The sequence below is a fragment of the Triturus cristatus genome, chromosome 8, assembly GCF_964204655.1.
Source record: "Triturus cristatus chromosome 8, aTriCri1.1, whole genome shotgun sequence".
Classification (NCBI taxonomy): Eukaryota; Metazoa; Chordata; class Amphibia; order Caudata; family Salamandridae; genus Triturus; species Triturus cristatus.
The window spans coordinates 1,057,859,203-1,057,887,197 of NC_140591.1; the positions used below are offsets into that span (position 1 = coordinate 1,057,859,203).

General features: G+C 43.4%; 1 protein-coding gene across 1 annotated transcript in view; it reads left to right on the forward strand.

Moving 5' to 3' along the window:
* The window catches only part of SLC9A4 (solute carrier family 9 member A4), a 413,232-nt gene that overhangs the window by 16,833 nt on the left and 368,404 nt on the right, over window positions 1-27,995 (forward strand). Inside the window, exon 2 of the mRNA XM_085622597.1 lies at window positions 19,202-19,665. Coding sequence (XP_085478723.1) covers window positions 19,202-19,665 — 464 coding nt within the window. The remainder of the gene's footprint in view (window positions 1-19,201; window positions 19,666-27,995) is intronic.

Genomic DNA, 27,995 nt, shown 5'->3' on the forward strand with positions numbered 1-27,995 from the left:
TGGCCTTTGGGGTACATATACAGACAAAACCTCAACATCATAGGTCAGAGCAGAGTCATCAACCCCTGTTCTGTCAGCATAAAAATGCTTAAAGATATCCACTTGCTTATCAGTTAAGCAGACTCCACTATCCTTATTCCACCATCCTTTCCCATCGAGCAAAACAGAGGGCTTTCTGACTCTGATAATACGCACAGGAAGTGAGAACTTGGGCTGCCCCTTGCTGTCTCTGTACCATTTTTTAATAAGCACCCAATCATTGACAGAAAAGTGAGCATCTTTGATGTTGGACCTACCATCATACAAAACCTTCTTCGCTAGCTGTTTGGCTGCCACCCTGTCTCTGATGATTTGAGCATCCTCCCCCCTCAACACACCCTTTAGCTTGATCTAGTACAGCAGAGAAATACGAATACCACACTCCTACTTCTACCTCCTCTGCCTTGCTTCCTCTTCCACCATGATTTTCTCAGGAGGATGACCTTTGAAAAAAAGATGTCATACTCCTGGAAAAAAAACATTGGATATATTTTTCCACTGATTCAACTACATTCTCCTTCTTACATGCTATTCAACATCTACTGGAGATGGTCTTGAGTTATTAGGATATTATGAACAAACCACAGATGTCGTTCTTCCTGTTCACCCTTGCATGCAGAGCAGTTTTCTTCAGGGAATTACATGATTCTGCAGTACTAAATATTCCTAAGAGTGTGTTGTATATGTGTAGGATGAAAGTGATTTCACAAACATTTTCGGAGCGAATTTGAGTCTCTCAAAATATGCTGTTATACCTATACGTGGACTGGAGAGTTCTGCCTCTTCAGACTTCGAGTATAGAAGGAGGGAGGTTCTCTAAACAAAACTAGGGCACGTAAAAATCTAGCCATGTATTTGAATGTCTATACACCATATGGAGGATATTCCCTCAAAAGGGGCTTTTGCATATCATTAGAGGCCATCCAGAATTGTTATCTGTGTTGGAATCAATGGGCCCAAAAGAACATCATAGTGCTATGATTTAACTTCAACTGCTTCAGTTCAAGCAATCAGCTCAGGTGCTTTATCGTTAGATGCAACAGTAGCAACAAGGAACCAGAAAACAAATATGGTTGTTAGATCAGGATGTTGAAGGATTGGATTTATTATGTTATTTATTTATTTGAGAGGTTTTATATAGCGCTGGCTGGACCCGTGGGTATCAGAGAGCTTTACAAGAGTGTTGCTTGATTACAGAGAATACAGTTATTTGGTAGAACCAGAACTTAGACTTGAGGCTAAAAACAGAAAAAGATTCCACATAAGAAAAAAAGTGTAAATTGTTACAGAATAAACAGTTTTACAATAGGCTACAGACCTAGATGTCAAAGAGAAAAACAAGACAATATAAATTAACATGAGTGTAAGAGAGCTATTTACATAGGGGTAGGGTTATCAAGAAATGCTTTTGGCCAAGGAATATAGTAAAACTGATAGGAGATAAATTACATGAGTCAAAGGTTCTCCAGCGATAGCTGTAGTGGAGCATTGACAAAAAAATCACAGTATACAGCTCTTCGTAGAGTGCAAGGGAGGCAACAAGATATGCGGTTGTTTGGCAAGGGAGAAGGAAGAAAAGATTGATGAGTAGAGGAGGGCGGGACAGTTTGGGAGGGGAGGAAGTGAAGTACGAGGTGAGATTCAGGGGGGCGGAGGGGAAGAGAGGGCCGAGGCAGGGGATTACAGTCCTCAATATTTGTTGAGAAGGTGCAATTTAAGGTCTTTTTTAAAGCTGAGGTAGGAAGGGTTGCAGCTCAGATCCCTGGGAAGAGCATTCCAGATCACTGGGGTATTTCCAGAGAAAGATCGAAATTGTGTGGATTTCTTTTTTTAACAGAGAGGGGACAAGGAGTAGGGCATTAGTGCTTCTCATCATACGGGAGCAGCCTGCTTTTTTGAGTTTGTTTGTAAGGTACAGGGGAGTTTGTTGGTGAAGAGCTTTGTGTGTAATGCATGCAGTCTTATACGAGGCTCTTCCTTCTACAGGAAGCCAATTTAGGGCTTTTAGGGATGGGGAGATGTGGTCAAAACGTTTGCAGTCCATGATTAGCCTGGCAGCTAGGTTGAGTACAGCTCTGAGGGGGGCAAGATGTACTTTAGGTGTACCGGAGAGGATAGCGTTGCCATAGTCAATTTTGGAGAGACTAAGTGATTGTACCACCCCTTTGAAGTCATCAGCTGGAATGAAGGGTTTGATTTTTGTAAAATGTCGGAGCGTGAAGAGAACACTTTTCGACAAGTTTTTTATGTGTTCATTTAGAGTAAGTTTGTTGTCAATAGTTAAACCAAGAGATTTTGCTGAGTTTGATAAGGAGATCATGCAGTTAAGAGCATTGAGGTCAGAGAGCCAGCTTTGGATGGGGAGCTGGCTTTTGTTGGGAGAGAAGAGAATGATTTCTATTTTTTTGGGGTTCAGTTTAAGGTGGTTAGAGAAAAACCAGGATTGGATCTTCTTCAAGGTTATTAAGATGGAGCACATCTGAGCACATCCGAGTGGGATCTAATCTTGTAGTAAATTTGCGTGTCATCGGCATAGAGGTGGTAGGAGACTCCTGCTTGTTTCAGAATAAGGGTAAGGAGTTCCATGAAGAGGTTGAAGAGAGAGGGGGAGAGAATGGAGCCCTGAGGGACGCCTAGGGAGACCAGTGTAGGTTTCGAGAGGCAGTCGAGGATTTTAATTTGCTGAGTTCTGTGTTGTAGATAAGAAGACAACCATTTGAGAACAAGGTCTTTAAAGCCGAATCAAGCTTTTAAGTAAGGTAAAATGGTTGACAGTATCAAATGCAACAGAGAGGTCAAGGAGAATACGTAGTCAGGACTCACCATTGTCGAGTGACCGGTAGAGGTCATCAATAATATTGAGCATGGTGGATTCCATGCTGAATCCCGTCCTGAAGCCAGATTGTAAGGAGTCGAGGAGGCTAAAATTGCAGCTGTGATTGTCCAGTTGTCGGAGCGCACATTTTTCAAGGACTTTGGATGGAAGTGTTAGGTTGGAGATAGGGCGGAGATTGTTAAGGTCATTTGGGTCAGCCGAGGGGTTTTTCAGAATGGGAGTGATTTGACCTAATTGTAAAGAGAGATGGACACAACCCGTGGTAAAGGAGGTGTTGACGATAGTAGTCCAGTGCGGGGCAATGATGGGCTTAAGATCATGGATAAGGTTGGAGGGGAGAGGGCCATTGGTGTGGGAGGTTGGCTTGAGTTTAGAAATGATGTTCAAGACTTCGCGTTCGGTCACAGGGTTGAAATTTTGCCAGGAGGCCTTGTTTTTCGGTTGTATATTTGATATGTTGAAATCGGGAACAATAGAAGAGGGTCGGTGAGTTGGAAAATTAGGAGGAAGGGGCAGGGTCAGCGGTGGAGGTAAGATAAAGGGAACGTCATCAGTAAGTCCGGGGGGGGTGGAGGGGGAAAGGTGAGAAGGAAAGATTGATCGATTTTGGAATCTTATCCGAGAAGAAGTTAGCAATTTCTTCACATCTCTCGGTTGAGGCCATCAGTTCAGGGGGAGAGGACGATGTTTGTTTCATAACATTATGTATTAAACAGTTCTCTGGGCCTATTTTTGGCAAGTTGTGATCGAAAGAAGGTTGCCTTTTCATTGAAGATGTGCTTCTTGTAAGTGGCTCTGGCAGATTTAAGGAGTGCAAGATGGGAGGGGTGTTGTCTCCAAGTTCTTTCACTCAGTCTGAGGGAGCGTCGTTCTTTGTTGAGATCTGTGTTAAACCACGATTTAGATGGAATATTTTGTCGTTTCATTAGTTTGGGGGGGGCTAAGTTGTCCAAAACATCTTTGACGGTCTTGTTGAAATGCTCAGTGAGTTCATTGGCATTATGTGAGAGGGGGGTTGAGAAGGAGAAGGGATTGGAGTCTAGACTCAAGAAAGTCTGAAGGAATTTGACAGAATGAGGTGATGGTCGGACCAGTCAATGGGGATGATGTGAGATGGGGAGGAAGTGTCCTGATTGGAAATAATGGCGTCGAGAGTGGCTCCTTTTATATGGGTGGTACTTTGGCATATTTGTTTGAGATCGTTAATCTCTTGGAGGTTTAGGAGGAGCATGACTGTGGGATCCACAGCATTATTCCAGTGAATGTTAAAATCACAGAGGAAGAGGTTATTTGTGGCAGATGGAGCAGATTGTGAGAGAAAATCTGAAAATGTGTTGGCGAATAGAAAATGTTCACCTGGGGGGTGGTAGATATTATGCAGTTGGATAGGGGGGGCACCCTGGGTAATGAGTGCCGATTGATCTGCCGTGTCGCTGCACTCTGAGCCGGTAATATTCCTGCGGCAAGGTGGTCCACGTACCTCCGGAGCTCTAGCGCAGTAAGTGTTGGTGTGCGCCTGCCGCTGCCCTTGCGGAGGATGAGATGAAAGCAGAATAGCCCCCCCCACACTGTGGGATCATTACCAATACCGCTGCCTCTTTCCCCCCTGGAGCTGTTCCCCATAGGGCTGGGGTTTGAGCCAGCTGCCCTCCCTGCTGTTTGGTTCCTGGGACCCACCTTTACATCGTGGCCGGAGCTGGGGGCCTTGCGTGGATCGGGGTAGACTGGAGGGAGCTCCACTAATAGAAGGGAGCTCCCTCTGCTCTTTGGGGCTCTGAGACATGCTGTGAGAGGTAGTGGAGGCGGGATATTTCTACGCCGTCTGTCGTTGTTGGACCTGCTCCGTGAGAGTCGCATTTTGAGACTGCCCCCCATAGAACTTATCCAGGGAACGTTTTGAGAGCAGAGTGAATCAAACAACGGCCCTCTAATCAGCCTCACCTGGTGTCTACGGCCCCACTTAGCAAGCTGCAAATATTGTGGGAAAACGGTGGGGGCTAGTACTGCGGCGGTGCTCCCAGGGGATTGAATGGCTTAAGATAAAATGTCCTGAGGCATTGGAAAGCGCTTAACATCGCTGGGGATAGTGTGACTCCCCTTAAGCGAGGCCTGGTCGGGGACGGCTGGTCTGGTGGTCACATCCATGCCCCCATGTCGTTCTCCTTGTCTACAGTTAGGGCTGAACTTTGTAACTTGAGTAACAATCGATCTTGTTGTACTACCCACTGTGATTTCTCCAAAAACTGAGGGAAGGTATATTTCAACTACCTTGGACGCTGACACAGTTTGCTATCTAGCCATGCCTCATAAAATTAAAGCAAACAAAGACTCAGACTCAGACTCAGACTCGTCCCGAGACAACCCAGTAACGTCCTTATGGTCTAAAACCAATTTACAGACACAGGACGCCTCTGTTCCTTTAGTCTCTGCACCGGAAAAGGCCAGCACAGAAACGCCGATCACTCAGGCCTTCATGGAGTCATTCCTCCAAGAGATTAGGGAAGAAATTGGGTCCCTTCTGCAAGATTTCAACGCTGGGTTACAGGACATTCAATGGGAAGTCACAGAGATTGGCAAAAGGCTGGATGACCTCGAGCACACCATAGATGCTAGGTCAGAGGACCACGAGAACCTGTGGAGAAGGATGGCCGAATTGGAGGATCAAAACATTAGCCTACAGCTGAAGTGAGGGACCTCGAAAATCTCAGTAGGCGAAACAACCTGCGTATTAGAGGAGTCCCCTTAGGAGCGGAAGGCAAGGACATCATGGCCTACACAGCAGATATTTTACAGGCCATTAGAGAGAATGAAGAAGCATCTCCCCCTATGCTTAATAGAGCCCATTGAGTCCCGGACCATCCCAACCGGTGCAACTTCATCCCGGACATACTCACACTGGTTCACTTCTTTGCTGAAAAAGAAGCTCTTCTGAAAAAGATTCAGGGGGTCAAAGCTCTTTCCAACAATGGTCTTTCGATCCAGATATTTCAAGACCTAGAACCGGCTACGCTGCGAAGGAGAAAAGACTTCAAACCAGTCACGGATAAGCTCAGAAACCTCAACATTAAATATCAGTGGGGTCACCCCTTTGCCCTGATGTTTACCTGGGAGGGTAAGCGACACGCTCTTCATTCATTGAAATATGCAAAACAGCTCTTGCAGCTCCCACTGTCCTCTGAGGGTACAAGCAACACCTCCAGGAGCGGGAATCCTCACAGGCCAAACAGGAGATCAGCAGTCACATCCGGTCCTTGAGTGACTCCTCTCCACAATCTCGATCATAAGGACTAATCCAATCTCTTATGCTTTTCACATCTAACTCTGCGATTAGACATTGGGACAATCTGACGCAATCTTCCTACACAATCGTTCCTGTTTCTCTTGTGTCCGGACAAGGGCTGATCAACTTTGAGAGGGCAAATCCATTCCCAAGAACTCAGTCACTATGGGGGGTGAGCATTTGGACACTGCTATCGCTAGATTTGGCTCTGGCTTCTTCAGTGATGCCCCGGTGGAGGATACATCTTTCGCTCATCTTGTATTGCCACAGGCCGTTGGATGCACCTGCCGCACCTCCCTCTTTCAAGGTCCCTTTGAAGAGTGACTTCTCCAGAATGGCCTGTCCCATGGACATTGGGCTGTTCCTGGTTGACTCTGACATTGCTTGGCCCAGTTGGCCACCTACTGTTGAGTTTTTTACCTTTCTTCCTTTTCTATCCCTTTGTTCCCCTTTCCTAGATGCGCTGCTGCTGGGGGGATGGGGCCTGGGTGGATCCAGCCTTGGATCTTGGGGGCTTGCTGGGAAGTACTTTGCTCGCTCAATAGTTTCAAAAGAGCTTCCGGTCATGCTGCTTTGTTATGAGGTCCTGGCATGGGAGGATGTGCACCCACAGTGTTGGTTTAAAGGTTATTGTGGGCGAATCATCTTTTTTAGACTTATTATTATGACCAACCCCATTACATTTCTAATGCTAAACGTTAAGGGGCTTAACTCTCCCAATAAGAGACATCAAGTTTGGTGATACCTCATCCGACAGGACCCTGATTTCATTTTTCTTCAAGAGACTCATTTGCTTCCCTCTGACACTCACCTTATGTCCCACCACAAATATCTTACTCCATATTGGGCCTGCTCCTCTTCTAAAACTGGAGGGGTGGCCATGCTCCTTAAAGCTGGCTGGACTGTGACATCTTCTATAGCTATAAAAGATAAAGACTGGAGGTTCTTAAAAATCCAAATGCCCTGGGGTAGGCTACCCCTGACTCTCATAAACATATACACTCCTAATCAAAATCAGGATACATTTTTAGGCTTACACCTTGGTGACCTCTTACATTCAGTCACAACGCCGATTATTCTTGGGGGGACTTTAATGTGGTATGGAGCCCGGAATGGTATCGCACAGCTCAAGCCTATAAAAACACTGGGGCCATGTCCGCAACTCAAAAAAATATCATTCCGGATTTAGGATTAGTTGATGCATGGAGACACTTGCAGCCTGACTCCAAGGACTACTCCTTCTTTTCTCACGCACACCGATCATACTCTCGCATTGACAACTATTCTCTTTCTCTACCTTTACTACACGCACTAGTCGCCGCGGAGATATCTGATATTTCTTTATCAGATCATGCGCACTTCTCGATATCTTTACAACCCCCCAAAACTCATACAAAGACTAAACCTAGATGGAGATTACCACCCCAGGTCCTCCAGGATCCTGTTGATGTGGCGGATATCCAAAAAGAGATTGAGGCCTTCTTTGTTGTAAATGACCTTACTGATACCTATGAAGATGTCCGGTGGTACCCCTTTAAAGCCATCATCTGTGGTGCTATTTCATCTATATCTATATCGATAGCAAGAATCTGTGAATCCTGTTTACTAGAGACCTCCCTCTCTGCGGACATTGAAACTCTAGAATGAAAAGATCACTTACAACCATCACTTACAACCATCTCTTCACAATAAACGACAACTCGCTGAGCTTTGTGGTCAACTGCGTCTGCACTGCACTAATAAGGCTTGCCCTTAAACAGAATTTCTACATGGGGGGACAAGGTTGGGGCGACGCCTTCAGGCTCGGACTACGAGGGCACATGTTGCTAAACTTAAATGTCCGGATGGTACATGGGCTATTTCGGAGCCCGATAAGTGCTTGGTTCTGTCGAATTTTACAGGGAACTGTATGCAGATACACCTTGCCCTCTCGAGGCAGTTAAGGACTTTTCGATTGTTGTCCTTGGGACTCTATCGGCTCTCATCATAGGAGACTGATGGAGGAACCCATCTCACATGAAGAAATAGTGGAGGCTCTGAAACAGCTCCCAATGGGGAAGACGCAGGGTCTCGAAGGTCTTGTAGCTTTCTATTGGGTTTTTTATCCGTAACTTCGAGGTCACCTGCTGCAGCTTTTTAATAGTTTCACAGACGTCTCAGGCCTTACTCCAACCATGACTGAAGCGGAGATAGTCCTTGTACCAAAACCAGGAAAGGACCATTCCTGCCTACCTCGTACCACCCCATCGCCCTTTTAAATACTGATGCTTGGATCTTTACTAAGATCCTAGCTAACTGCCTGGAGCTTCATCTTTTGGGCCTTATTGATCCTGATCAGGTTGGGTTTATTCACCATCGCCAAGGGGCGGACATTTGTCGGATCGCCCATCTTGTGGAAAAAGCACAGTATAGAAGTATACCTGCCTACTTGGTGTCCCTTAACGCTAAGAAAGCCTTTGATCGGGTGGATTGGTACCTTCTCAGGGAGGTCCTACAGAGGGTGGGGTTGGGCCCAGTGATGGTTTCCAGATTGATGGCTTCCTATACGCAGCCCACTACTCGCATTCGCCTTAACATACGTCTCACTGCTCTCATCCCGATTTATCGCTGCACCAGGCAAGGATGCCCGCTATCCCCTTTGATATTTGCCTTAGTAGTGGAACCTCTGGCCGTCGCGGGTGGGACTCTACCATCAGGGATGATTTCCCCGGGGTCTCTTCTGCGCTATTCCTCTGGCGATCTTCGCTCATTCCGTCCTCTCGGCAATGGTTGTCATACAGTATTCCCGGGCCGTTATCATGGGAAAACCCGCTGCCCGGCTTGTGGCTGGCGCCCGACCCGCTCGCTCTTCTCACGGCCGAGCACCAATGGCTCTAGTATGGGCTTCGGGTGTATGCTACTGAACACCAGGTCAGCCTGCAAACATGCGCAGGACATCTATGAGCTTCTGGATGTAGATAAACCACTATGTCTCATGCTCACTGAGACATGGTGGGGCGACTTCTCTAACCCTGATGTCGTCCTGGCAATCCCGCCTGAATATAACATCTTCAGAAAGGATAGAGCCATGGGTAGGGGAGGCGGAGTAGCGCTAGTGGTCCGGAAAGGAACTCCTTGCGAGATCCTGCCAGCTATTGACATTCGTGGCTCGGAAAGCCTAGCCTTTTCTATCACTCTGTCCCCCCACCAATCCTTTAAGGGATTGCTTGTTTATAGACCGCCTGGCTCCCCCGGCACCTTTTTTGAAGATCTGGATATGGTGCTGGTGGAGCTGGCCCTGAAAGCCGAACATTTCATCGTGGCTGGCGATTTCAACTTCCGGATGGATGATTCATCCGACCCGGCGGCCGCCAAACTTTCGGAGGCACTGACCCCGCTGGGGCTCATTCCCTATTTTCAGGAGCCTACGCATGAGAAGGGGCATACCCTCGATCAGGTCTTTTCGTCTGTGCCTCTCGAGGGTATTGAGATCACTCCTGTCTTATGGTCTGACCACTTCCTTGCAAAATTTGTGATCAAGGGCATAGTTAAATCTGCGGCTATTCCGGTACATCATCAGGGTCGTGTCTATAGGCCTCTCCATTGCGTTACCCTGGAGATGCTGGCCCAGGCAGCTGAGGCCCATCCCTGTCTTCTTTCAGGTGATCTAGACAGGGATCCGCAGACCTTGCATGATTGGTTACTGGATAGGCTCAATGATCTTGCCCCGGAAGTAACATCACGCTCGACACCAAAACGGGTCTCTGCGCCTTGGTTTACCGCTGCACTGTCGGCTACGCGGCAGCAGTGCAAGGTAGCCGAAAGAGCCTGGCGGGCACATTATGACACTGTTGCCAAGTTGGCATACAAAACGGTGGTTAAGGCTTACCACCGGGACATCCGTTTAGGAAAAAAAGCTTATTTAGCCAGGAGAATCGATGCGGCTTCAAACTCTTGCAAAGAGATTTTCTCTATTGTGAGAGAATTCACCTCCTCTTGGTCTAACGCCTCGGACCAAAAACCATCTGGTACCTGGGCCACGGACCTTGCAGATTTTTTTACGAGCAAGATCCTACGCATTCAGGAGTCATTCCTTGCACCAGTGTCTGCCGGCCAGGCTGAACTTGACATCACCATACTGCCACAGGCCGGGCCAGGGGCGACGTTGAGTGTGTTTCCCTCCATCTCTGCTCCGGACTCCCTGGCTCTTATGGGCAATTTAAAATCGGGTTCTCCTCTTGACCCATGCCCTGCTAAATTTTTGGCGAAAGTGGCGGAGGTGATCAACCCGTTGGCCAATCCGCTTTTAAATCTTTCACTGAGGCTTGGTGTCGTCCCGCAGTCCTGGAAGCAGGCGATGGTGATTCCATTGCTCAAAAAATCTGGTTTGGATCCGAAGGCCCCGGTTAATTATAGGCCCATCTCTTTGCTGCCGGCCCTTACGAAGATGCTGGAAAAGCACGTCCATGGCGTGCTTTCCAACTTTGTTGAATCTAATGGGATCCTGCACGCCACCCAATCGGGCTTTCGTCCCCATCACAGTACTGAGACTGCGCTCCTGGAGGTCTCGGAAACCATTAAAGGGGTTCTGGACTCCGGGGGCAAAGTCATGCTGGTGATGTTAGATCTGTCGGCGGCATTCGACACCGTTCCCCATGTTGGTCTTCTCGCTAGACTTTTCGAGATAGGCCTGCGGGGGACGGTGTTCGACTGGTTTTCTTCTTTTCTAGCCGGCCGCCGGCAGTCGATCTGGGCCCCGCCGGATTCCGCCGTGATGCCGCCTCTGGGAGTCGGGGTCCCTCAGGGCTCTATTTTAAGCCCGACCCTCTTTAACATCATTATGACCCCATTGGCGGCGTTGGTGGAGTCGCATGGTGCCCAGATCGTATCCTATGCGGACGACACCCAGCTCCTCTTCTCTTGTAAGAGAGGAGGCGACTTTGATGGGGAGAGCATTCGGGATTGCCTTGGGGCTGTTTTTCATTGGTTCCATCTAAACAGCCTTAAGTGCAATTCCGACAAGTCCGAAGTACTTTTCTTTGGGTGTGATACAGAACCAGACTGGCAGGCCTGGTGGCCACGGGATATGTTCCCTCCGTCCTGTTCCTCTCAGGTTGCTAAGAATCTGGGGGTGAAGATGGATAACAGGCTTACCTTGAAATCCCAGATCCTGGGGGTGTCGGGCATTTGCTTTGGCGTCCTCAGGATGCTGCGGAGGTTTCTTCCTCTGTTATCCATGGAACACAGGACGCTGACTGTCCAGGCTCTGATTGGGTCCAGGTTGGATTATTCCAACGCTCTCTACCTGGGCCTTCCAGAGTACTTGTTGCAGCGGCTTCAAGTGGTACAGAATGCCGCTGCAAGGGCAATCTTTGGCCTTAGCAGGCGATCCAGGGCCTCGGGCCTGCTGGCAACTTTACACTGGCTTCCTATTCGTAAGAGGATCGCTTTTAAGGCGCTGACCTTGGCCTATAAAGCTCTTCACAAGGAGGGAGCCAAGTACCTCCAAAAGAGACTGGTTTTTTACCATCCAACCAGGTCTCTGAGGTCGGAAGCCCTGCATTTTGCTGTCGTCCCCCGGGTCAAGAAAGCGCGCCTCGGAGGCCGCTCGTTTGGATTGCTGGCTTCTCAGCTGTGGAACTCTTTACCACTGGCCCTGCGGGGAGCCAGCAGCCTATTAGCTTTTAGGAAAGGCCTTAAAACCTGGTTGTTTTCTCAGTAGCTGGTTCTCCGTGAATCTTTGGCCCATTCTTCTGTTAGTTCTATTTGGTGTTATGTTTTTTATGTTGCAGTATTATCTCTTTCTCCATTAAAGCGCCGGGACACTCTTTTTGAGTAGCCGTGCGCTATAGAAATGAATAAATAACATAACATAACATAACATAACCATCTGACGCGATCCTGCAATTCAGGGCATTCCTTTGGGGGGTTACGACCATGAAAAATCCCTCTTTGCAGATGACCTCCTTCTCTCTCTCCTCCCCATCCACTTCTTTCCCAGCGTTAGCTATGCTTTTGCAGTCTTTTGAGGGAGCGTTAGGATTCCGGATCAATCTTGCTAAATCTCATGCCCTTAATCTTACTCTTCCGGCCTCAGAGGTCCAGGATTTGCAAAATCTGATCCCGTTGAATTGATCCAACAAGTTGATAAGATATTTGGGTTTTGATTTGACTCCCTCGCTTTCATCCTGGTCTTCAACCAATTGGCCTAGGTATAGAGGCACCATTCAGGAAGAGTTGCGTAGGTGGAGAGTCCTTCTTCTTATACGGCTAGGAAGTATTAACACTATAAAAATGTTGCTTCTCCCAAAAGATATTATTTTTATTTCAATCCCTTCCCACCCCTATACCACAAACTGACATCCTGTCTCTTCAACGTGATTTTACCAATTTTATATGGGGACAGTCCCGTCCACGCTTCTCTGAAATAAGAATCTCATACTACCGCGGGACCGAGGCAGACTTAAGTGCCATAATCTCTTGGAGTACATTGGGCCTGTCATCTCCAGTACATATCTGAATGGGTAGTCCACGAAAGCAAAATGCATTGGTTCCACATGGACCGGGCGGTTTCCTGCAGACCCTTGTGGGACCTGGCTTGGCTCCCTCACGGGGCCCGCCCCCGTAGTGCATACATAGCCACCCACACAAAAACGGTCCTAGAGATATGGGATGAATTGGCGATCTTTCGCAATCAGACTATGTTCCCTTCCCCTAACACACCTATAGTTTGCAATCCCATGTTCCCTCGTGCACTGCAACCTTGAGCATTTAGTGCATAGTCTGATGGCAAATGTTGTGTTATTCAAGATCTGTTTCAAAGTGAAAAACTCCTTACCTTTGATCAATGTAAAAAAGCTTTTCACCTTACGGAGGAGGTTCAGATGCAATATTATCAGATTTGTCACTGGCTACTTTCTCAGGCTTACACCCAAGGCACAACTAGACAACTCACGGCCTTTGAATCCTTAGTACGCAAATTTGAGGAGTCGAAGGGCTTGATTTCTCACACATACACCATTTTACAGCATTTGCAACAGCCCTCATACCACACATATCAAACACAATGTAAATGTATATCATAGCACTCCACAACGCGAATCGATATATAAACTTATGACGCAATTGTACTTTACCCCTACCCGTCTACAACAGATGCTACCAAACATCCCCCCGACTTGTTGGAGGGTGACAGAGGTGACTTTATTTATATCTGGTGGTCTTGCCCGAGCCTCACTGTGTTTTGGAAAGAGATTCTTAGTCACATCAAGGATACAGTGGGGTTCCCTATTCCTTCCTCTCCGACTGTTACTCTATTAGGCATTAGACCCTCGACATTGACTGCTACGACATACACGGACTGGCGTCTGATCTTACAAATGTTAGGAGCTGCTCTACATACCATAGCCTTTTTCTGGAAAAAACCTCACCCCCCTCCTGTAGCCATATGGTTTCTCCTCCTATGGCATGTTTTAGCCATCAAACTACTCACTGCCTGTATCCATCACACGGATGCTAAGTTCACCCGCATCTGGCAGTCACTAATACACTATTTTTCCAGGATCGAACATTCTTGACTGGTTCCCCCTTTGCAGCTATTTGACGATCCCCTTGAACCTTACTTTAGTGGTCGGCAGCCGGAATCCCCAGCGCCATCGACCTAGTAGAAGAGGCTTTGCCTCTTCCTCCCTTATGATGCCCCGCTCCCCCTAACACTAAGGTATTTTCAACGCATCTTCCCTTCTCCCTCCCTCCCCGATGGGAGCTTGTTTTCCCCCTTATTTTTTCAAACGTTTGTGATATACCCCTGTTGTTATCTGGTCCAGAATATTAGAACGTTTAGAGGAAAGTACATGTAAATAGGATCATATAAACATAGCCGGACACTTACCATTCATCTCTGTGACAAGGATAGATTCCGATATATCTCTTGTATTACTGGGTATTTTACTTTAGCTTTTCTTAATGAGAGAAGTGTACCAAGAAAGCCTTTGAAAGGATTGTACCATATTGCTTCTCTTCTCATTTCAGTTTTTCTTTCGTTTGTAGATTTTGGTTTGTGTTGAAAGGTGCTGGCTCTGTCTTACAAGTTTTACTCAAGTACTTAGCTATCTAAAATGGATCGTGGTCTTAACCCTATGCTTTTTTGACAGGGATGTATATCTTCAACCTGCTTGGTTTCTTTGTCTGTCATATATTCAATAAACTGATTTGAAACAAAAAAAAAAGCTGTCACCAGGTATACAATATTGGACCCTGAGACCAACTCTTGAGATAACTTCTGGCCCTGTGGAAGACTCAGGTGAAAGACTTCTCTGCTGCCCTGCTGCTTGAAGGACTGCCTAACAGCCATGTGGCAAGAGTCACTGCCTTGCTGTCTAAGGAAGTAATGCTGGACCTGCTCCTTGAACCCAGAACCACCAGAGTGACTCCAAGGGCTAGCTAACTGGCCTACTGTTCTGAGGTACAGGGACAGAACAAGGTCTAGAGACCTCACTGGTATCTGGTCAGCTCTCCAAGCCCTTTTTGAACCTGCTTGTGCCATGCTGCTGGCCTTTGCTGGACTGAGGTCTAATCCCCAAGAAGTGCCCCCCAGATCATTGCCCTTTACTGGCATCAGACTGCACTCCTCCTAACCCAACTGTGGGCTCCCTTGGAACTGATGCAGCTCAAAGCAGTTTGATGCAGGAACTTGCGTCACAGCACCTAGTTCTCCATCGCAGTTAACTGGAACCTGTGACGTTGTCCCAGTCTTGCCCACCCAGATAACAGCTTTTGGCCCTTTGTGCTTTTAAGCGCATATTTAGCAAAGTCTTTTAAATTGCATATCTCCGGATTTAAATATTGGATTTTTGTAGTTTTGGTGTCAAATAATGTATTAAATGTTACTATAGTTTTCTAAATTGGTGTGGTATTTTTCTTGTGTTGTGTTTTCACTTTATTACTGTTTTGGGAGCTGCATAAATACTTTACACCTCACCTCTAATTTAATCATGTGTGCTTTTGTTCCAAGCTACCAGAGAGTTATGCACAGTTTAATTTAGTGACTTTTTGTGGTTTACCATGACAGGGATTGTGGTTGCTACTTGAGTAGAGTTTCACCCCCTCAACCAATAAATACCCCAATTTCTCACATGAACCAAATATCAGTTCATTAAATCTGAGGCCTACTTTTGCCCTGCCCTACATTGCACTAGGCCTGCTTGTAAAAGGAACACCAGGAAAGAGACTACGCAGATAAGCCTGACTGTTCTAAATTGTACTGGACTGCAATGGTTTCCATTTCTGTATCTGACTGCCGTAGTGCTGTAGTGGGACATTCTCATAGTCATTCAGATATATCTCTAATATTATTACTGTATTTCATCGAATTAACTTTTTGATTGGAAGCTTAGCAGTCAGGAATGCAACGTCAAGGTTTGTGCCTGGGGATTAAGAATCAATATCCAGCATATGGCAGATTATGCACTTTTTCACAATGGCTACTCCTCTCCATAGATCAGTGTCTCAAGATTGACAGTTGCCTTTGGTACTATGGTACTGTCAGTCCCAACTCTTTGAGCAAATATATATTCCTCAGACATTTCTGTCTGCCAAGGCTCATTTTTCAGTGGCCGCCATTTCCACGCATAGGTTAGAAGAGCGTGGATAGTTGCTGACAATATAATTGGAACTAAGTACTGTTTATCTCCTTGAGGCATGTCCTGAGTCCTCATAGTGTGTTCATTATTTATTTATGTGAAATATCTGATACATAAATAATGATCACACTGTGAGTACTCAGGACATGCCTCGTGGAGATAACCAGTAGTTAGCTACTGAAGCACTCTCTTTCCAAATGACAATAGGAAGCATTACAGCAAACATTATAAAATTAACCCCTTGGGTGCCAGGCCTTTTCCCCCTCCTGTGCCTGGCGCTTCCCTAGTGGGTGGGTTTCATGACGAGATAGTCTCGTCATGGGCACAGCGCGACTGTGCTCCATGACGAGACCATCTCGTCATGGGCACAGAAGAGGTTAATTGTACATTATGAGGAACTAGGAGGTAAGGAGAATTATTTATATATTCTCATCACATGGGGCATGGGATTAGATGTGTTTCCCACATTCTTCTGGAGGACAGGAAGAGTTGCTGAGTGTTTGATGAACCGGGTAGAGAATGCAACTAATTGGAACCACCCCATTGAAAGATTGGTTTAGTGCCATCATTTTTTCAATTGTTTTGCATTCCAACAGTATGGTGTCTCTGCACCTCAGACCACATTGTCTCCTCAACATGAGAAATTTGAAAAAGTACAGGGAATGTCTATTGATACATGGTAGATTGCTGCATGGAGATTGACCTTCATTGGCATGAAAATGAATGTGGAACATCTGCCTGAGAGTCATTACTTCCATCTGGCAATTAGATGATCAGGGCATGAGCACTCATTTTCAAATGATCAAATGTGAGGAGGTGCTTAATTTTCTCCACTGAATAAAGGAACAAGTTAGCAACTTTGTTTATACATGGTGCTAGCCATTATGTGTTGTCCATATGAATTCCAGGGTTTTATGGATAAAGGAAAGAAGGTAAGCAAGGGGAAGAAGGTTTCAAGATTAAGTTTAATCAGAAGAGAAGATTCAGTGTTGTTGTTTGATTTTGAACTGATCAGGATGAACTCTTTGTTTGCGGGTTTATCCTGAGAGTTATTAGACATCCAGTATTGCAGTTCAAGTCAAAAGGTTCTGAGTGCATAGATGTCTTAGTTGACTGTATTTGTGCCCAAACAGTTAGTGCATTTTTTCGGTAACTCCTTTCTCAAAAATGTAAGAATGAAGAGTAATTATATGATGCAGCTTCATTTTGAAAATCTGACTTTCTGTTTGTTAATTTTTGTCCAAGCCACAATGATATGAGGTATTCTGCTACTACTTCTACGGAAACCTATGTGCAAAGACATTTATATACTCTTCCTCGTAGGCAGGCTTACAGAGGATATCATTTGTGGACAATTGCCTTGCTTGGGCTTGAGTCTTTGCACTTACATTTGTCAACTGTTATATGATGTCCCGGGAACCCTTCTTGGAGTTTTATCAGAGTTGGGTTTTGAATGCTGTATTATGTTGGCATTCTGTCATTTGAAATGTTTTAAAAGTGTATTATCTGTGCATTTAATTCTCTCAGTGTATCTTGGAAATTAAAGTCACCCAAGATCTCTACTGATTACTGTGTGAGGGAAAGAGATAGGATGGTAATTGCTAAATGAAATACCAATAATCTTCTACACAACAGCTCTGTTACCTCATTATAGTTTTTGTGCCTTTTCCCCTATCATGATCCAATTGTATCAATTGTATTTAAGTGGTTACTGTGATGTTAATATTCAGGATATTTGGATGTAAGATGTTCCCTGGTCGTAAGGCTCTTAGAAGGAACCCTATTCATAAAACAAAGATATAATGTTTATTTAGTTAGGAAACCAGCTAGGTTTCCATTAGCCATAAATGTGTATATCCTCTCCCAATATAGACGTAGACTGTTCTGTGCTGTGTCCACCTTAAAAAAATCTATTTGGTAGAAAGAGATGCCGTTCTGTAATCCAACAATCTACATCAAAGCAGGTTTAAATTGTGCCAGCAAATGTTAGCACTGAAAGTGTACCTCGTCAAGTGTTTGTGCATTATCATTGCCCACATATTAGGCTTCTGGCCTGCTGGAGTTGGGTGGTTGATTTCCATCTTATAGATTTCCTTTACATGGAATTCTCCCACCCTTTAACAGGCACACGTTTAAGAAGGTATCTTTACTAGATACACTGGCACATCAATTAATCTAAAATGGGCAGATGATTCATCATAATCTTTGGCAGAGTTTCCTTGACAAAGTTTAGGTGACAGCTGAAGAAATATATTCCTTTGGAATATTCTCATTCTGCCCAACTCAGAATTCAGCGGCTATGCTAGCAAAATTGCGGACAATACATCTGCTGTTATCTGTTCAGAATCACCTTTAGTGTGCCCCACGAAATTCACCAAATCAGGTTGTATTCAGTAGCAACTAAAATGTTGTACTCTTGTCATTACCCTCATCACTAATTCTATCTATTTTTACTGAATGCGACCATGAGATATAAATTGATGCATTCCTAACCAGAAATTTCTTGTCATTGAGTAACGATCTCTACAATTTACTTTTTAACCTATGTACTTAGATGAGGTGATCAGAATTGCCGAGACCTTCTTTTCTTTGGAGCAGCCACATTGCCTGAAACTCATATCAATAAAATAGTATGATTTATTTTGGATGATTTGGAGGGCTTTTAATTACAGAAACCCTTTAAGCATCTTCCTAAAGGTGACATTACCTCTACATATATCATATATACTTCAACAATTCTCTTCATATGTTTGAATTAGATTATTTATTATCGATGATTTGCAAAGAATCTCAGAAGTCCTCATGGAAATTTATGATTGTTGTATATTTCTAAGAGTATTCCACCAGGGCAAATGTAATGATGATTTCAACAGATGGGAAACCTTTATAGGTAAATGGATATTTGTTCATGTAACTTCTTTTATTTAATTCTCAAAAATAAAATATTTTTCCAGCTAAAGAACTCCTTTCCCGGTACCCATAAACGTATGAGTCTCTAAGTTGGTGCTTACTGCTTTTTCCATGGACTAGTTAACTGTAAAACGTCTTTTTGGACTTCTATTCCCGCAGTTGACAGAAAAATTATCATGGTGGATTAATTTTAATTGTTTTCAAAATATTCTCTGTGCTATGAAACTTTACTCCTCAAACCACAAATAAGGATGTAGAATTGTGTATCACAAATTGATTGTTTTGGAAGCCTAACCTAAACCTATGCATGCAAAAAAAATTGAATTATGCCTTTAGTCACTGTGGGTACAGAGAGATTGGATGAGATAGTGCACAAAATTAATATTATTTATTCAATTGGCATCTTCAGATTTCCCAGAATTGTTATGGGCAAAACACTATACTGTCCCTTGTGATATCCAGTGTGTTGATTAACATTTATATTTCTTCAATAAACATTTTTTGTTTTATTTCAAGGTTTTCACCTGTATCACAAACTGCCATCCATCATGCCAGAGAGCTGCATTCTCATTGCAATAGGAGCATTACTCGGAGGAATTATTTTTGGAACTGACCACAAAGCACCACCAGCCATGAGGACAGACATATACTTTTTATATCTGCTTCCTCCAATTATCATTGAAGGAGGATACTTTTTACCTACTCGTCCATTCTTTGAAAACATCGGGACTATTACTTGGTGGGCTGTGGCTGGAACTCTGATGAACGCATTTGGCATCGGTCTCTCACTCTTTGCTATATGTCAGATAGAAGTATTTGGACTCAGTGACATTGATTTACTGCAGAACTTGCTTTTTGGCAGCCTGATTGCTGCAGTGGACCCTGTGGCAGTATTAGCTGTTTTTGAAGAAGCCAGCGTCAATGAACAACTTTACATGATGATATTTGGAGAATCACTTTTGAATGATGGAATTACTGTGGTAAGATATCCATTGCAAATTCCTTTTCTGCCTTTTTCAAAGTTTTCAAATTATGCTGCATGAATGATAATGGAACCTGAAGCACAATTTGCTTTACTTCCGATTAATCCAGATGTGAAATATATGTATTGGAAGCTATTTTCCATGTTTCTCAACAAAGGTATTTGAGGGCAATCCACATAGGCATTTTTGGCTGAAAATGTATAATTATGTCCCAAAATGTGTTTATTTATTCCTGCTACTAATTCATGAAAGGAATCTTGCCAGTTGTAAATGGGTTTCTTTGTACATATTTTTTCCACCAACAGTGCAGAGAAATATGAAATAGTCACTCCTGTGCAGAGTGTGGGAAGTGAGTGTGACAAGGCATGATTAGTCATATAACTTTGTGAATAGCTGCAAACGTGCACGTATGTGGGCATTCACAAACTCCATTCTTACGCTTTCAGACCCTGGAAATTATTGGAGCTTTACCTTTCAGGATCGAAAGGAAAACAAAACACCTCCGTACTTGGAGGAGATGGATGGGAAAAGGTTTCTCAACAACGAAAAATGTTTTTGCCATAGAGAATAAAAAAATTAAAACATTGCATTGGCTCATCGGGTGCAATTTCCCGTTGAAGCCTAGGCATTGCAGAATTATGCCATTCGGAGAAGTGATCATTGGGAATGTGTCACATTAACCCACTCAGTAGTAAACTTGGAAACTCACGCCTGGAGGAGATGTCTAAGCATGTTGAAGATGCTTGGAATTCTAAAGTAGAAGTAAGTCTGCACTTACTCATAGGAGTACTTTAATGGGGTACAGAGTCCCTACTTTTGAGGAATTGCCGTATTCTGTTATCCGAGTCCATGTCCCTACCCCAATTCCTCCTGCCTACCATGATCCAATTTACCATACTTGCGAACATTTTGAACTTGGTAAGAGGGAGATTTTGAAAAAAAACTGGGGTATTGATTTTCCCCTTTGAGTTACATTGAAAAAGAGGAGATTGTAGACAGGAGACAGATCAAATAAAGCCCATTTGAGCTTAAAAACATTGGACGTTTCCTGGCTGAAACGGGTCTGTTGGCATGTATAGTTGTACTACCACTGCCTCTTCCTTCTGCCCACAATGGTCTATTATATTGCCACAGCCTCTCTTGCCAGTCCTGTATTGTTGGTTTGTTGCCCCTGCCCCCTTTCTACTGCCCTCCATAGTCTGTTGTGCTGCCACTGCCCTTCCTGCCTGCCCAGTGTGGTCAAATTGGTGCCTCTGCACTCTCCTACCTGCCTTCAATTTTCAGAGTCCGTGCCCCTGGCCTCTGCCTCTCAACAGTATCCCAGTGAACAACTAGATTGCTAACATTCTATATTCATTACAATAGTGTGGAACGCCTGACGTCATCTTGATGTAATCAAAACTGTAATACCTAGAGTATTTCCTTTAGAAATCACATATATGAAAGGGTCTTATTGCATCAAAATTATGGTTTGTGCTCTAAAAAACTAAAATGAGGACATATTTTCTGAGTTTTCAAATAGCGACAAAGAACTTTTAAATTATTTGTAATCTTTATGTTTTTTTATCCAGTTGACCACTTATTTAAATGTTGCACCTAGGGGAGAGGATGTGGTGTTACTTCCAGAGCTGTAGACTTTGCAACTGGGGAACCAGGTTGGAGTTTCTGCTTCAGCTCAACATTCTGTGATTCTGGTCAAATCACTTAATCTCCCCATGTCTACAACCAAAATGAATTTGATCTTGTGTGATGTAACCAATGCTCATGTAAAGCACCTGACAAGTCTGCACTATATAAAACGGCAAATACACAAAAAATAAGTGTTTTGCACACTTCTGTCAATGGGCTACATGTGGGCTACATCTGGGTGATATTTGTGCTGAATTTCGGCTCTTTTGTCTCTGTTGGCCATCTTGGGAGATTTATTTGTTATGAAGTTTCCTAATTTCCTCATTTACTGCAGTCTCCTCTGTAAGAAATGCTTTCAGGTTTTTACTTTGATTCCATCAAGAAGGCATTCAGATATGTCACACATTTGCCATAAATTCTGAATGTTAGCACTCTAGTTGCTCATTAGATCACTATAGTAAAGCTACTGTTCACCACGGAAGTCTGCTGCTGGTATTGAAAGTGCATTTTTCAGTCTGTATGTCTGAATTGTTTAATGAAATAGAAGAGGATTTGAGAAGTCACTCAAAATGTGCCATAATTTTTCTTTCTTCAGCACTAATCATAATTTCTATGGCAAAATGAACCCCCTCATTGTGTTCCTTTTTTAATTAAATGTTTTAAGTGTTACCAGTTTATTCCAATCAAGATGGCTTCAGCTGTGCCATACTTTTGTCATAAGTAAGACAGTAAGCGCTCTAGTTGTTCTTAAGAACACTCTGTGACATTCTGTCATTGGGCTATACTTGGGCTACATCTGGGTGATATTTGGGCTACATTTGGGCTCTTTTGTCTCTGGTGGCCATCTTGGGAGATTTATTTGTTATGAAGTTTCCTAATTTCCTTATTTACTGAAGTCTCCTCAGTGGGAATACTTTCAGTTTTTTTATTTTGGTTCCATCAAGAAGGCATTCAGATGTGTCACACATTTGCCATAAATTCTGAATGTTAGCACTCTAGTTGCTCATTAGATCACTGTAGTAAAACTACTGCTCACCAGGGAAGTCTGCTGCTGGTATTCAAAGTGCATGTTTCAGTCTGCATGTCAGAATTTTTTTATGAACTAGAAGAGGATTTGAGAAGTCAAAATGTTCCCCAATTTTTCTTTCTGCAGCACTAATCATACTTTCTATGGCAAAATGGACCCCCTCATTTTGTTCCTTTTTAAATTAAATGTTTTAAGAGTTACCACTTTATTCCAACCAAGATGGCTTCAGGTGTGCCATACGTTTGTCATAAGTAGGACTGTTAGCGCTCTAGTTGTTCTTTAGAACACTCTGGGAAGCTGCAGTAGAACACAAAGGAATCAACTAACAGTCTCTGCCCTTGTTGGATGTTCATGTTTCACTGAGAATGTCAGACTTTATTCTCACAGGACTGAGAAAGATAATGTGAATTTACAGAAAATATGCTCTCAGTTTAGCTTATAGATCACCTTCCAAACCTCTGTGGGAAAAGCATGAAAAAATAGTTTTCTCTCAAACATGATTCATGATATCACAGCAGAAGGCTTTTTCACATGGTAAAATCACCTTAGAACACACCACAAGTCCTAAAATGAGTATGGTACCATCAATAAATGATTTATAATGTAACTAAAGTCTTAAAACCTTCTATTAACTGCAATGCTTTTTAATGAGGTGCTATCATGTATATTGGTCCCAAGATGGCTGCCAACACTCCTTGGATGAAGTGCTGACAGCCAATCAGATCTCACCATGAGATGTGTGGTTAGGCTCCGCCCAGATGTGACTTTACTTTTGATTTTCTCAGGAACTACTGAACGGATTTACACCATTTAAGCAAAAGGCACGAGTCTGAACTGAGGACTACCTCTTTGACAAATTTGGTGTAATTCCGTTTAGCACTTCGGGCTGTAGCTGCGTCAACAGGTCCTATGGGAAAATGCATGGGGAAAACGTGTTTTGGGACCCCCCTTTTTTCTCGGCCCCCGCTTAACGAATCACCGTGAAATTTTCAGGATAGGAGCGGACTGGAGCTGGCCTAAAGTTTGGAAACTTTCGCGAAGATTCATCAATTGACGCCAACGTTATTCCAAAAAGAATGTTGTGGATTTCCTATGGAAAATAGGTCCTAACTATAACTACCTACTGGCGACTGCCAGTAGGTAATATATAATATGTATATATAGAGTGGCAGGATAAAATGTATTTTTCCCACTCCAATTGGCACAGCAATATGGAATATGTTGGATTGCAAATCCCCACAAACCACTGGTAAAATTAAACTGTAAAAAATTAATTACACAATTAACACTTATTTTCAATTAAAAAACGAATAGTATATAAAAACTTTTTATAAAGTAAGTAAAATTCATTTACTCCTCACCCTTTATGCCTAAAAAAGTAAAACCCACACATAAAAAAATAAACAACTACCCTAATTAAACATAAATTAATTGACATTAATGATCAGCCAATTATTAATTAATTATTTGAACATAAACTACTTACCACACTTAACTCCTATAAACCCCATAACCCACACCTCAAATCAAATACACAAATTCCATATTTAGTTTTCAATTAATTAATCAATATTAATTAGGAGCTAATTATTCATTAATTAAAAATAAATTACTTACCACCTTTTACCCCATAAACCCCACAACACACACCTAAAAAAATCACACAATTACCATAATTGCTTATCAATTAATTAGTTAATGTAAATTAACAACTAAATATTAATTAATTAAATATAAATTACTTCCCACCCTTTAACCTTATAAACCCCACAACCCGCGCCTAATTTTAATTACACAATTTCTTCAATTAGTTTCAATCACTTCATTAATTTAAATTAACAACTAATTATTAATTAATCAAAAATAAATTACTTCCCACCCTTTATCTACATAACCCCCACAAGCCGCACCTGAAAACAAATTAGACAATTACCACAATTAATGATCAATTAATTAATTAATATTAATTAACAACCAGTTATGAATTAATTATTAACACATTAATTCCCACAAATAGCACCATAAAATCTAAATTAAATAAATAAAATTTAAAAATTCATTTATTATAATTAACTTACTTCCCACCCTATTCCCCTATAAACCCACAACCCGCTACGGGACTAAAAAACACAAAATTTATCTAAAATAAAATTTATAACTACTAAAAATGTAACACATATATTAAAAAAACATATACAATACTGATACAAAAAACATACATCACATACATTTAAAATATAAACTAAAATACATAACACTAATTAAAAAATCAATATTTTAAACAACTATATTTTTGCTAACAATATTAATGACTTCTACATTTTTCAAAACGATATTTCTTACCTTTAATTCGATATTCTTGACCGCGATATTCTTGCTGTTGATATTTCTGAATCATGATATATCCAACTAGCTATTTGTGTATGTCGACATTTCCGACTCAATATTCTGTCTCAACACCCCCACAGCCGGCTCACAAGAGCTAGACTTAGCTGCCCGGTTGTTAAAAATTGCAGGGATCTGTTAGCATGAGCTGAAAGCCATTTTGTACTTGGCAGCCATTTTAGTTAGTCATGTGCTCGCCATGTGCTGTTTCCCTCTTCCAGAGCCTTGCACATGCTCAGAGGGGCCTAGCTAGTAGAATGCACCTGCTCCTAGTATAGAACTGTCAGGCTATTCTTACTAATGTGCTCAGTTTGGACTCTCCTCCCACTTTGTTGAGCAAGCAAATCTTGTATACCCATATTAGTCATTTTGCATGCTGGTATGAGCCAGAACCTCTCCTTGGTTTTATGCTGACTGATGTAACCTAAGCATATATAAGGCGCCTGTTCTCTCTACTCCTTAGAATGCCTCCTACAGTTCCTGAGGGTACTGTGTGACATAGTCTCCCTCATCTGAGGTTAATAGAAAATATGTCTTTTATATTACAGCTTCTGTGCAAATCTCTTCTTTGTTGGTTTAAAAGGACCAGGTGTATCAGTGAAACCCCTGAGAAGGTTTTTATTTCTTCACGGTCAGTGTCCTTTCTTTGCCAGTACTACTTCAGCTGATATGATTGAAGCACCTTTGGCAAGCCACTTTTTTTACATAAACAAATCCTAATAGCTTGTATTTATTTTTGAAAAGGCAATGTTCCTGAGGCACTTGAGGTTTTCTGCACTTTGATGTGAAACTTGTTTTTCCTGAATCGTATCATAGAAGAAGTGAATATCTTAGATTTGTGATTGTCAATGGCTTAAGTTTTCAATATAGTCAACATCAAGTGGGTAGCTTAATAAAGGAGTGTTTAAATAACCAGAACTGCCCTTGAGGCCAGGTTTGAAACAGTTCAGTTGTATAGCCAACCCTTTCCAGTGTATATTGAAAGTTAAGTGAAAAAGTGCCTTGATTGCTTGTAATAATAGATATTTCTTGATTTGAACATTCTCTGAAACTCCTTTTGGAGCATGAGGTAAGAAGTAGAGCCATTGAATTTCTTGTATGAGTGCTAGGTAGAGTTCGTATCATAGTACTTGAACTAGAATAGCAGAGTCTTAGGTACAAAGGGGTATATTTACAAAAATTGCCACTAAGCAGTTTTCACGCTGCTAAGCGTATTTTTTTTAATGCTGCCGATTGCCAAACACTTACCCTATGTTAGCGACGTATTTACAATATGTTGCTACATGGCATTAGGATCAGCTAGTGCCTGAGAAAAATTATGCTAAAACCAGCATCAAGGCAATAGAAAAATACACACTAATGTGAAAAAAGTGACCGCCGGCCAATTAGCAGCAAAAATATTCATGCTAGTCAGCCCAACTTCACTTTTCTGCGTCTAGCGGCAAAAAGAGCTTACAATTACCCCTCTATGGAAAAAATAAAGAAAAACAGCGGAAAGCAGAATGGAGCAGCCAGGAGCAAGCTTAGCACAGGTCAACAACACCTCCCCAAACCCTCCAACAGCCAGGATGACCAGCCAGAGTCCCAGGTGAAGAGCAAATGCAGATTCAGGTCCTCATTTATGAAAAGTAGCGCATCGCTAGGGGAAAACAGTGATGATTCACTTTGCATTGCACCATCCTTGTATAACACCATGAATGCACCGTTTTTCAACAATATGGTGGAGCCCTGCATCTCCCCTTGAGTTAGTGCTAATTTCAGCTGCCTAGCACCAATGCAGGCACCCATACACCATAGTGCAAGGGTGCCTGCGTTGTGGGGAATGATTGTTTATGTGCAAGAAGGTGTCCCTTCCTCGTCTACAGGCCCCCCGGTCACCACCCACCCTTTACCAATGCAAACGTAGACCTCATCACACCCCACGCTCTCACATCCACCAATTACATCCTACTCAGAGACCTCAGTTTTTACCTGGACAACCCCAGTGATGTGAACACCGCATCCCTACTGGAGAATCTTGACAACATCGGACTAAAGCAGCTAGTCACCTCACCGACCCACACAGCTGGACACACGCTCAACCCCATTTTCACCACCAGCAGAAACTTCACCTACAGCCACACCACAAAATTCCTCTGGACTGACCACCACTGCATACATCTTGCATTCGCCTAGCTCACTACCCACCACCGCTCTCATCGCCCCCGCCATCAGAGCTGGAACGAGGCCACCGAAGAATATTTTGTCAACATTCTCAGCACGACCACTCCTCCAACACGAACAGACACAAACACTGACCTCATGCAACGTTCACCGATGGATCTCCAACTGCGCCAACACTCTGGCACCCCTCAAGAAGACACCAGGCAAGCAACTCTACAAGAAAGCCAGCTGATTCACTCCTGTCTTCTACAACTCCATACACACCTGCAGATGACTCGAAAAGAGATGGAGGAACAACAAAACCCCGGAAAGCAATGCAACCTTCACATCTGCCGTCATTGGACACCACCTTCTCCTCAAAACCACAAAGAAAATGGCGTTCCAAGAAAGAATGAATGCCAATGCACACAACAGCAAAGAACACTTTGCCATCATTAAGGAGTTCGCCAGGCCCAACAGCGAGACCACAGACATACCACCCTCCCAAGACCTCTGAAATAAACTCGGCACCTTCTTCCACCACAAGGTCATGCAGATGTACAACAGCTTTGATGACCAAAACGCAGCCACTATGCCCACCAACACTGCACACAACCATGCCGCACCCCAACAGATCGTACTCAACTGCCATCCGCTCACCACAGATGACACACTCAAGACTATGAAGAGCATCCATTAAGGAGCCCCATCAGATCTCTGCCCACATCCTCCATAGAGCTGGCACCTCCATCTCCCCACAGCTTCGCTGCACCTTCAACTGCTGTATCGAAATACCACCTTCCCAGATGACTGGAAACATGCTGACATCAACCCCATGCTAAAGAAACCATACACCTACCTGACAGACCTCAAGAACTTCAGACCCGTAAGAGCAAGATGGCACTTGTGTAACACTCTGCCATACCGCCGCCCACGCTGTAAGGGAAACTCGACCTTCGATTATGCCGCATGGATTGCCTGGATTGCGAACGCAGCTTCACTTGGTTGTGAAGTTGACTGGAGGACGTCGCTACTACTGCTGTCACGATGGTGCTGCCCATAACCTTACGGGCTAGTTGTGATCCTGCTTTGTAATGGGGAGAAACTGGGACACACTTGTGCTGTTTGCTGCAGCTGCTGTTCT